Raw genomic sequence first — 12,743 nt, 5'->3', positions numbered from 1 at the left:
TCCATCCAAGGTTTGCAGGCAAGTTATAGAGCAACCTAGCAAGCAATTCATTTTTTAAAAATCCTTCACAGGGTGCGGGCTTCGCTGGCTGGGCCAGCATTTATTGCCCATCCTTAGTTGCTCTTGAGAAGGTGGTAATGAGCTGCCTTCTTGAATTGCTGCAGTCCATGTGGTGTAGGTACACCCACAGTGCTGTTAGGAAGGGATTCCAGGATTTTGACCCAACGGCAGTGAAGGAATGGCAATGTATTTCCAAGTCAGGATGATGAGTTACTTAGAGGGGAACCTCCAGGTGGTGGTGTTCCCATCTATCTGCTGCCCTTGTCCTTCTAGTGGTGGTGATCGTGGGTTTGGAAGGTGCTGTCTAAGGAGCCTTGGTGAATTCCTGCAGTGCATCTTGTAGATGGTATACACTGCTGCCACTGTGCATCGGTGGTGTAGGGAGTGAATTTTTGTGGATGTGGTGCCAATCAAGCGGGCTGCTTTGTCCTGGACGGTGTCTTGAGTGTTGTGGGAGCTGCACTCATCCAGGCAAGTGGAGAGAATTCCATCACACTCCTGACTTGTGCCTTGTAGATGGTGGACAGGTTTTGGGGAGTCAAGGGGTAAGTTACTCGTTGCGTGATTCCTAGCCTCTGACCTTTAATGACTGATGAAGTAAAGGTGATGCTACACATGATAATTACAAGGAAAATGGCCCTGTTTCCATTCCAAGGAACCATCCCAATGGATTAGCATTGTTGCATGCCTGTACAAGATGGCTGCAGGTTTGAGACTTCAGATACTCTACTGCTGCTGGTAGTCCAAGGCCTATGCTTCATGTTAGCTACAAGTATCCCAGCAGCAAATAGCTCAACTTTGTTTCTGGCTCTCTGCTGACCCAGGGTTGTTGGCAGGTAGGTGTGCCAGGTGTGGCATGATGGTAGAATCTTGGTGAAGTGTAGCGTAATCAGACTGTGTAGGCATCATCTTCCTGGTATGTCTTTTTTCATGCAGTAACACACAAGGGATGACATATTATAATTGTGGTATTTCTGGACAACCATTTATTATATAGTTTAGTCAAGTTTTCATATATCATATTTGAGTCATTGGGCCTGCCATCACAATTGGGCAATTGGCATCTCCGTGTGCATTAATCCTCTGGCAAAGTATGTTAAGCACACCTCTCTGAGGGTGGGTGGGCGCAGATCACCTCTGCTGCAGGCTGACCTCTCGGACATCCCTATCATTCCCCATCCCACCTCTTCTTCCTCAGAAAAGCTCGGATATAGGGGATGCCCATCAGGAAACCAATAGTGTTAGTAAAGCAGTCATCAGAAAATTAAGCAGCAGCAGAACAACTCAAGGGTAAATAGGGATGGGCAATAAAAGCTGGCCTAGCCAGCGACGCCCACAAGAATAAAAAGAAACAACTGTCCCAAAGTTCCTAAAACCTGTCTGGCACCAAAAGAAAACAAAAATCACAAATCGATGCTGCAGGAATGCCCTGATAATTGATCACTGAATCTAATTGACTGCTTTTTAATTTCCTTCTGTGTACAGCTCATTCCCAAGCCACTCATTATTTATGGACATCTCAATATCAAGATCACTCCATGTACTTCTTTTTGGAATGTCAGAAAATTGGTTGCCCAGTGAAACGACATCATCCTAACTTCATTTAAGGCTGTTCCTAGCCTGGAGGGTGATATACAGTCCCCAAGGTTCAGTACCAGGACCACTGCATTTTTTGTTGTACATTAATGACTAGCACTTGGGGTAAAAGAGAGAGTGGATAAGGGCAGTAAAGTTGATGTGTATATGGACTTCCTCCTCCTCCTTCAGGTCCTCTGTCCTAAGAGGGTATTGGCAACCATGGACTTCACCCATGATTATGCTTGGCAAAGTACTGCAGTGGTTTGCCGTTGCCTTCCGCAGTATGACTGACCAGGGAATTCTTCCGCTCTTATCACCTGCCATCATGCATATTGGAAGAATTTACAGGCTGATAATCAACCTGCTTGGCCACATTATGGGTGGACTTTCCAGGGCTATCAAGCCCTGAAGTGGGACTTGAACACAGAGCTTCTGGCCCAGAGATAGGGACACTACCAATGTGCCAAAAGCTCTCTCTGTAAATCTTTCAAGTACATTCACAGTTCTTGGTTTCCGGGAGTGGGACATGAACCCACAACCCTCTGATTTAAAGGCGAGGGTGCTATGAACTGAGCCACAGCTGACACCTCAAGCTCTCTCTGTATTTAGACTTGCAAAGGTATTTGATAGAGTACCACATAATAGGCTTATTAGCAATATTGAAGCCCATTGGATGAAAGGGACAATAGCAGCACAGATACAAAATTGGCTAAGGGATAGAAAACAGGGTTGCAGTGAATGGTTATTTTTCAAACTGGAGGGAGCTGTACAGTGGAGTTCCCCAAGTTTAAGTATTAGGATCACAGTTGTTTTTGATATACATTAATGACTTGGACCTGGGGATACAGGGTGCAATTTTGAAATTTGTAAATGATGCGAAACTTGGAAATGTAGTAAATAATGAGGAAAATAGTGATCAACTTCAAGAGGACATAGAGAAGCTGGTGGAATGGATAAGCATGTGGCTGATGGAATTCAATGCAGAAGTGTGAGGGTTTTTTATTCTGGTGGGAAAAATAAGGAGAGACAATATAAGCTTAATGGTGCAAATTTAAAGGGGGTATAAGAAAAGAGACACCTGAAGGTGTTTATGCACAAATCTTTGAAGGCGGCATAAGGGTTAACAAAGCAGTTAATAAAGCATATGGAATCCCAGGTTTTATAAATACTTGCAGAGTACAAAAGCTGGTAAGTTATGCTAAACCTATATAATACACTAGTCAGAACCCAGATGGAATATCATGTCTAATTCTGGGCACAACATTTTAGAAAGAATATGAAGGCTTTGGGGAGAATACGGAAGAGATTTACTTGAATAGTTCCAGGAATTGCGGATGACAGTTACACAGAAACACTGGGATTGTTCTCTTTCGAGCAAAGGGGAGAGTTGATGAAGGTGTTTAAAGGCATGAAAAATTTAAGTAAAGCAAATAAAGAGAATGTTGTTTCCAATAGCTGAAGGGTTAATAACAAGCTGACACAGATTTAAGATGATTGGTAAAAGAACCAGAGATGACATGTGACAAAACTTTTTCACATGAGTAGATAGGATTAGGAATGTACTGCCTGATAGAATGTTGGATGCAGATTCAATAATAGCCTTCAAAAGGAAACTTGATAAATATTTGAAGTAGAAAAAAGATACAGGAAGGTGGGGGAAAAATGGAGGAGTGGGATTAAGCAGATTGCTCGTCGAAGACCAGATATAGATGTAATGGGCCAAATGACCGCCTTCTGTGCTCCATTATTCTCTGATTCTCTGAAATGTTATAATGTTTTGAATGGGAGCTTCCTGCATCCTTTCTATTCAATGTCAGAACTGCAATTGATATGCAAAGTGGGTGGAGATCTGCCATTATATTTCTTGTCCAAATTCCCAATCAGGTCAATGAACCTGGCGTAAATCTGATTGGAAAATATACCTTTATATAACTTGTTTCTAACTTTGGCACTAAGTTAGCAGTCATTACTCAGACACCACAATGGTAGCTAATGGAGGGAATTGAAGTATGTCATACTGGTACAAGAAAGTATGTTCTCCTGAAGTTGGGGTTGAGGTACATGGTTAGGACAGAGGTGGGTAAAGAGGGGGGAGCTTTCACTCTGTGTCTGGCTGCATTATTCAAGATCTGGAAGTGCTTGAGGTTGGCACTGAGAGTCTGAAGTGGACAGTGTTTCAGAAACCTTCATAAGCATAAATTTTACAAGGTAAATCTTTTAAAGATACGGATGCAATTATTATATTAATCATTGATATATGAAACTGGAAAATTCAAATAAGAATAAAGCCCTTTTAGATTGTCAGGTAGGGGAAAGTTGAGATGAGTCACCAACTTCAGCTGTAATGCAGCTTTCATTTATCCTAGCAACAGTCTGCTTCAAAGAGAATCACTTGTACTGTAAACTGAGTTGAACTCCAATGAAAGCATCTAAAGCAATGTGACAAGCTGCTTTGAACGAAAGACTGAAAATCCTGGAGGTGACTCAATAACATCTTTAGAGTGCACCAGGAGATTATGCATTTGAAATCAGCAAACAATTTGCACCAGTTCACAATGTACGGTCTCTGAATGGTGCTGTGATTAATATTCTAACGTTTCAAAGCCTAAGACCGTTAGCGAATGCAAGATGTAATTTCCCAATTACGCATGCCAATGAAGGCAGAATTGTTGTTTGAAGCTTCTGTGTTTTTCTTGTTTCTGCTTGCCAGCACAGCCAGCCAATAAAGCCTACTACCAGATTTAATTTGCATATGAACAAAACAGATAAAAAAAAGTTCCTACAAATTTTAGATAAGATGGATTTGGGAAATGTTGCTCTAAAGCAAGCAAGCAACAAATTAAAAGGGGAGCTAAATTGTTTTATATCCAAATACCTAGATTTGACTGATTTCTCAACTTCATTCTAATTGGCTTTTACTTTTTGCAGTTAAATTAAACATTTGTGAAGATTAAATGATACCTTACAAGTTGTATGCAGAATATAATGTTAAAAATCCATCGTACAATCCCTTGTTATAATAATACATACCGAACTGGATTATAAATCTAATTGCTGCATGAAGCACTGAAAGGGCCATTTGACAGGTTTATGCTAACTAACCACTCTGAGGCCTGAATGCTTGAGGCTGCTCACAGTTTACTGCTACTGGCATGATCGTTGCCCTGTAGCTCATGTCCATCTCCCTTTTCAGTCCTCTACTGCAGTGCAACCACTTGTGTTTATAATCAATGTACAGCAATTCATTATGTTGACCCAGTTAAAGTGCATTATTAATTACTTTAAATGCAATTTTTACATTATTCCTTTGAAAATTGACAATTTCAGAATCCTCTATGATAGTCGTTCACTATAGTGAAAATAAATGGAAATAAATTATTGAACTCAACAGTACAGGCCAGGCAGAGATAGTTCCAGATAAATGTACCCACATATAAAATTGACTATACAAAGCAGATCCCACAGTGCTGCATTGGCTCACCAACAAATTTGAATTAAGATGGATTCAAAGTATTTTATAAGGTCTTTAAAGCATTGACTGAGAAATTTCTTGGAGCTGCTCCCTCTCTGCCGGCATTACTAATTCAGAAATTCGGAAGAAACCCCATTGAATTTCCCAGCCATTGAAATTTGAAAGCAATTCTAATATACAGCCTATTTAATAAATTCAGAATGAAAATCAAAGTGTGAACAATGCCTTTATCCAGCTAAAAAGATTTTCTTGAAGAAAATGCTTTGGTAACACTCTTTCACCTGTAGTGCTTATAAATTATGGGGTAGAATGCAGTTTATACCAGAAAGTCAACAAATTGCCCCTGTTATACCTAAGTAGTGATTGAGATACGCTTCACTTTATGAGTCATGTCAACTCTCTTCAACTCAGTTGAACCTCTGTTACTTGCAACTTACTGGGCAACATGCCATTTTGTGGCTTATATTCCATTAAAGCTTCACTGTTTATGGGGAAATGTAAGATTGTAACAATATTATCGTGTTGGCAGGCTGTGACTAATGGGGTACCGCAAGGATCAATACTTGGGCCACAGCTGTTCACAATCTATATCAATGATTTGGATGTGGGACCAAATGTAATATTTCAAAGTTCACGAATGACACTAAAGCTAGGTGAGAATATGGGTTGTGAGGAAGATGCAAAGCGGCTTCAAGGGGATTTGGACAGACTTAGTGTGGGCAAGAATATGGCAAATGGAATATAATGTGCAAAAATGTGAACTTATGCACTTTGGTAGGAGGAACAGATGCGCAGAGTATTTCTTAACTGGTAAGCGATTAGGAAGTTTAGATGTACAAAGAGACATGGGTGTCCTCTTTAATAAGTCATTGAAAGCTAATATGCAGGAGCAGCAAGCAATTAGGAAGGCTAATGATATGTTAGCCTTTATTGCAAGAGGATTTGAGTGCAGGAGTATTGAAGTCTTGCTTCAATTGTATAGAACCTTGGTTAGACCGCACCTGTGTGCTGTTTTGGTCCCCTTCCCTCAGGAAATATATTATTGCCATAGTGGGAGTGCAATGAAGGCTCACCAGACTTGTTCCCAGGATGGCAAGACTGTCTTGTGAAGAGAGATGGAGGAAACTGGTCCTGTATTCTATAGAGTTTCAAAGAATGAGAGGTGATCTCATTGAAACCCACTAAATACTTAAAGGGATAGACAGACTACTTGCGGGTAAGATGCTTCCCCTAGTTGAGGAGTCTAGAAACAGGGGACACAATTTTAAAATAAGGGGGAAGCCACTTAGGACAGAGATGAGGAGAATTTCTTTTTACTCAGAGGATTGTGAATCTTTGGAATTTTCTACCCCAGAGGGCTGTGGAAACCCAGTCATTGAGTATGCTTAAAGTAGAAATTGACAGATTTCTAAACACCAATGATGTAAAGGGACATAGGGATAGTGTGGGAAAAAGGCATTGAAGTGGATGATCAGCCATGATCGTACTGAATGGCAGAGAGGCTCAATGGGCTGAATGGCCTCCTCCTGCTTCTAGGTTCCTATGTCCCTATGTTCCTAAAATGGAGTGAATTGTGCTTTTTCACAAGTGCTGCTTCAGTGCTGTTAATTTCTATCAGGGTGACTTTCCAAATGGATTCTCCCACTTGTCCACCAAAACTTTGGCAGAAGACCTGCAGTAATCCTGAAAAATCAGCAATTTGTATCTGTGTATTTATATTATACAAGTAACTGCATAATTTGCTTCAGTATAATCTAGTTCCTTGTATGGTGAAGAAAGACTTGGACTTATATAGCAGCTTTCATGACCTCAGGACATGCCAAAGCACATTAAAATCAACAAGGTACTTTTTGAAGTGCAGTCACCTTTGTATTGTAGGAAATGTGGCAGCCAATCTGCTCACACCCAGCATCCAACAAAGAACAATGAAGTAATGACCAGATAATCTGTTTTGGTGATGTTGGTTGGGAATGTATGTTGTCCACCGGGAGAACTCCATGGGATCTTTTATATCCACCTGTGAGGGCAGTCTAATGTCTCACCTGAAAGATGCTACCTCCAACAGTGCAGCATCCCCTCAGTACTACACTGGAATGTTAACCTAGATGTTGTGGGGTTCCTATTACACTGCCAGCTTAAATGAAGCAATCATTTTCATGAGCAAATGATTCACTGTGATATATCCTGTGGGACGGAGAAACTCAAGAAAATTACAATCACCAGGGAAGTGGTACTGAGCAAATTGTTGGAGCTGCCAGCTGACAGGTCCATAGCTCCTGATGGACTTCACTCTATGATCTTAAAAGAAGTGGTTAGGAAGATTGTTGATACGTTGGTTTTAATTTTCCAAAATTCCCTGGATTTGGTGAAGGTTCCTTTAGAAAAGTAGCAAATGTAACTCCTTTATTCAAAAAAGGAGGGAGACAGAAAGCAGAAAACTATAAGCCAGTTAGCTTAACATTTGTCATAGGAAAAATGTTAAAAGCTATTATTAAAGATGTTATAGCATGGCACTTGAAAATTTTCAAGGTAATTAGGCAGAGTCAACGTGTTTTTTGAGAGGGAAATCATGTTTAATTAATTTATTGAATTTCTTTGAAGAAGTAATGTGCTGCGGATGAAGGCGAACCAGTGTATATACTATATTTAGATTTCCAGAAGGCGTTTTATAAGATGCTACATCAAGATTATTGTAGAAGATAAAAGCTCATGGTATAGGGGGTAACATATTGGCATGGATAGAAGATTGGCTAGCGAACAGGAAACAGAGAGTAGGCATAATTGGGTAATTTTCTGGTTGGCAAGATGTGTCAAGTGGTGTGCCACAGGGATCGGTGCTGGGGCCTCACCTTTTTTTGCAGTTTATATAAATGACTTGAAGGTATGCCTGCTAAATTTGCTGATGACACAAAGATAAGTAAGGAAGTAAATTGTGAAGAGGACATAAGGAGACTACAAAGGGATATAGATTGGTTAAGTGAGTGGGCAAAGACCTGGCAAATGGGGTATATTGTGGGGAAATGTGAAATTGTCAATTTTACAGGAAGAATTAAAAAGAAGCATATTATCTAAATGGTGAGAGACTGCAGAGCTTTGAGATGCAGAGGGATGGGTGTCCTAGTGCATGAATCGCAAAAGCTTAGTATGCAGGTACAGCAAGTAATTAGGAAAGCTAATAGAATGTTATTGCTTATTGTGAGGGGAATTGAATACAAAGGTAGGGACGTTATGTTTCAGTTATACAGAAAATTGGCGAGACTACAGCTGCAGTACTGTGTATAGTATTGGTCTCCTTATTTAAGGGAGGATGTAAATGCATTGGAAGCAGTTCGGAGAAGGTTTATTAGACTAATATCTGGGATGGGCAGGTTATCTTATGAGGAATGGTTGGACAGGCTAGGCTTGTATCCACTGGAGTTTAGAAGAGTAAAAGGCAAATTGATTGAAACATATACTGTCCTGATGGGTCTTGACAAAGTGGTTGTGGAAAGGATGTTTCCTCTTGTGGGAGAATCTAGAACAAGGGGTCACTGTATAAAAAGAAGGGGTTGCCCATTTAAGGCAGGGATGAGGAGAAATTTTTATCTCTCAGAGGGTCATGGGCCTTTGGAACTCTCTTCCTCAAAAGGTGGTGGAGCAGAGCCTTTGAATATTTTTAAGGCAGAGGTAGTTGGATTCTTGATAAGCAAGGAGGTGAAAGATTATCAGGATTATAAGGTTATAATCAGATCAGCCACGTTTTTATTGAACGGTGAAGCAGGCTCGAGAGCCAAGTGACCTACTCCTGCATCTAATTCGTATATTTGTATGTTCATATCCACACCTGCATTTACAAACCCCAAAAGCTATACCTGGGCTTATTAACCAAGACTTATCTTTATAAACACGCTTCGTTGAACTACATGATATACATCAAGCTGATATGCAGATAATTGCTGGAACAGAAATAGTTTTTCCAGTAGTTTTAAAAGTTATCAAGGCATTAAACTTCTAAGCTACCAGATCCATCCAAGCCATCACAGAGATTTCTGCTGGATCAGTCTGTATGCAGTGCTAGCTGCTATGTTTGATACAGGCATGGAAGGGAGATATCACCTGGACAGGGCACAGAACTTCGTCTGATGACAGGGCTCTCATCAGTACAGAGTATGCAGGTATCAAAGCTCATCACACTAACCACACAGACCAGCATCCACCTTGACTCAGTGGTCGCAGTCTTACCTCCAAGTCAGAAGTCCATGGGATCAAGGCCCTCTCCCGTGGCAGAGAGGTTTAGGGAGGGAATTCCAGAGCTTAATGACGAAACAGCTGAAGACACAGTTGTCAATGGTAGGGTGAAGGAAATCATCCCAGCATTGGAAGGTGTGCACAAGAGGCCAGAATTAGAGGAACACAGACTTCTTGGAGGGTTGTAAGACTGGAACAGGTTTTGGAGACAGGCAGAATGAGGCCATTGAGGAATTTGAGCACAAATATGTGTACATTGAATTGGAAAAATGACAGCTAGGACACCAGGGAGAACTCTCCTGCTCTTTTTTGGAATAGTGACATCGGATATTTTATGCGGTACTATTCATTGTCTACTCCTAGTCATTCAACTAAACATGTCATTTTAAATTTAACAATATAAGTTCCATCATAAATCAATAATTAATAGACAAATCCTACATAGGAGAAAAGTCTGCCAATAAGTTCCTTATAAACATGCATAACTATGATTTGTTAAAGTTCTTAAAAAAACTTCTGAAATATTGAAATTTAGAATCAATTTATAATGTATAGGCTAAAGCATTTTTTTATATTGAACATAAAGTCATGGTAGAATTTTTAATTCTAACATTATAAATGTTATTCATATTAAATTATAAATAAAAGATAAATGCATAATAAGTTAGAAATGAAAACATACAATAGTTCAAAAGAAGAATTTTAGGATAAATAAGATGTAAAATTATTACTCAATATATATGTTCTAAAATGTCCAAGTAAAAAAGTGAACTTACCAACACATGTGAAGTCATCATCAGCTAAATGGTAACCATCCAAACATCTCCACTCCACAGAGGCCGAGAGATTTGTCAAAACAACACTGAAGACTACTATCAAAAGTGGTAACAGTAGCATAATCTCCACTCTCCTTGGGTAGCTGCAGTGAACAGTTCAGTGGTTTTTAAGCATACCTTTGGGGCAAAAGTGTGAAGGTTGTGTCTAGAAGAAATCTAAATGGACTGTATCATTTTCTCACAATTCCTATGTCTTCTTTTCTACATTGTGAACTTCTATACTTTTACAAAGTGCAGCTCCCTCGGAATGCCTTGCAGGATTTTGTAGCTTTCTGGAAGTAAAGTATGAAATGCCTGACACCCTTGTGACAGATTTGACACGTTTAAAAAATCTAGATCAGTTGATAATTACAAAATTTCCCCCAAGTATTAAGCCTACAGATTAAAGTAATGCAAACTACAATAATGCAGTGTTGGCTTCCAAGCTCTTTTTAGTGTAACGTTTTCTTTGCTGAATGAGGTGTTCTGCTTTTGCCAACTTGTTTGCATATATTTATAAGGGCTCCCCTCCTCCACTAACCCTTAGCAGCACGAGAGTTCTATTCGCCCCACCCCTTTCTGGTTTTTTTAAAACCAGTTGACTTAGACTTCATTCAAATGTATATGTGGGCAAACTAATACCAAAGAGAAGTCAGCCAAAGAACAGAGACCCATAACTCATATTTTCCCTGTCGGTACAAGTCTGTAGCTTGCATGTTGAATGCGAATAATAATACTTTTGGTTGTCTCACTCAGAACCTACAGTAAATATCAGCTTTTCTAAAGGACGGCAGAGTCAATCATTGTTCACCACTGTTCCCTCATGCAGCAATAAAAAAATCATATTTTGCACAATCACTTAAGTCAAATAATATCTTTAATCTGCATACAAAATGTATGGTAAATGATCGTGTTAAATTAAACAGATTTTAGTGGTAAGCATAATTCTTGATAGCTTACCATGAGTTAAGCAGAATTTTATTGGCTTAATAATTTTTCACACACCAACAGGTGACACATCAACTCCCAACACCACCCCCCCACCCGCCCCCACTACACCCCCCCAACATACACACAGCACCCTCTGTCTTTAACTACCGTTAAACAGCTTCCTGTTTACAACAGCTATCTGTTATTGAATATAACATTAAATTAAGCATCATGCTACAGTTGACATTGTTTCTAATGGAACAGCTATCATTTCAATTCACTCATCTAGTATCATACAGTGGTAATTAATTAATTATAAAAGCAGAGCTGTACTACTGGTACCCCACAGGATCAGCCCTTTGTGCACAGATTGAGCAAATGGCACATTCATAGTTCTCATCCCAGAAAGGCTGGCCATATTTATGAGGCAACACATTGTTGAGTGCCAGATTTATAGGAATGCTATCAGGTTATTCTGGAGGCAGGCGTGACAGAGTAGGTTAAGAATCTGATAATAACCTTATTTAAAGTATTTCTAAGGTATGTGAATATATCATTGTTCCAGTTTATAATATATTTCAAAGTTTGTGCCCCAAATGGGTAAATGGATTACGTAGTGTCACACTGAGTTGTATAGGCCAGGAAAGTCTTTGGTTTGATCTTTGGTTGTGTTGTGTTAGCTGATCTAAGCCTCGGTAGTTTAAGAGAGTATGATCAAGAGGTGTAAGGAAATCAGGCTAGGTTACTTCTGCTGCTTACTACTCAACAATCCCAATTTGATGTGTTACATATATGGGTGTTAAAAGAGGACAAGATCAGATGTATCTATGATGCACCCAACAGTCAAACAGCCCCCCAGTGTTCACTGTCCTTGTGAAAGTTAGTCACTAAATCAGCTCCTAGATTGTTAAATGTATCCTTGGTGCTTTGAACATTGAAGTAATATTATAATATTCTGAATATTCTAAGTTAAACCATGAGACTCAATTTTAGACTGAGACTGGCAATATCAAAACAACACATGATATGATTTAGCAACTGATTCACAGCACCTAATATAACAATATTTCAAAGCATAGACCTAAAAGTTTCATAGAATCTGCAGCAAAGAAAACAGACCTTTCAACTCAGCTGGTTTATAAATTCAGACTCCCCTTCTATGTATCGATGCTATCTTCTTTAAACAATCCATGTGATGGTGAATGTGTAAAGAAATTCTGCCTAAATTATTTATTTGATCCCTATTTTATATTTATTCTCCTTCATTTGAACTCACCTCCAGCAGAAACAATTTCTCCACAGCCACTCTATTCAACATCATCAAAATTTTAAAGAATTCTATTATGGCTCCTCTGAGTTCTCTCCCAGAGGAGAAAAAAAGCTCCTCTGCGTCCTCTCAATTTTGTTAATAACCTTGTTTTCTCCACCTTCTCCGGTGTTTCAATGCCCTTAGTGTCACAGAATCACAGAATCACACAGTGCAGAAGAGGCCCTTCAGCCCATCGTGTCTGTACTGGCACGTGAGAAACACCTGACCTACCTACCTAATCCCATTTACCAGCACTTGGCCCATAGCCTTGAATGTTATGACGTACCAGGTGCTCATCCAGGTACTTTTTAAAGGATGCGAGGCACCACCACCCTCCCAGACAGTGCATTCC

At 39.7% G+C, this 12,743-nt stretch overlaps 1 protein-coding gene across 5 annotated transcripts in view; it reads right to left on the bottom strand.

Moving 5' to 3' along the window:
- egf (epidermal growth factor) overlaps window positions 1-10,614 on the bottom strand; it is a 201,632-nt gene extending 191,018 nt beyond the window's left edge. For all 5 annotated transcript variants that reach the window (XM_078542686.1, XM_078542712.1, XM_078542704.1 and 2 more), the window contains exon 1: window positions 10,114-10,614. In XM_078542686.1, coding sequence (XP_078398812.1) covers window positions 10,114-10,234 — 121 coding nt within the window. In that variant the 5' untranslated portion in view covers window positions 10,235-10,614. The remainder of the gene's footprint in view (window positions 1-10,113) is intronic.
- Between the last annotated feature and the right edge of the window lie 2,129 nt (window positions 10,615-12,743).

Source organism: Cetorhinus maximus, chromosome 1, assembly GCF_964194155.1.
Source record: "Cetorhinus maximus chromosome 1, sCetMax3.hap1.1, whole genome shotgun sequence".
Lineage (NCBI taxonomy): Eukaryota > Metazoa > Chordata > Chondrichthyes > Lamniformes > Cetorhinidae > Cetorhinus > Cetorhinus maximus.
This window is presented reverse-complemented; position numbering and strand designations above follow the sequence as displayed.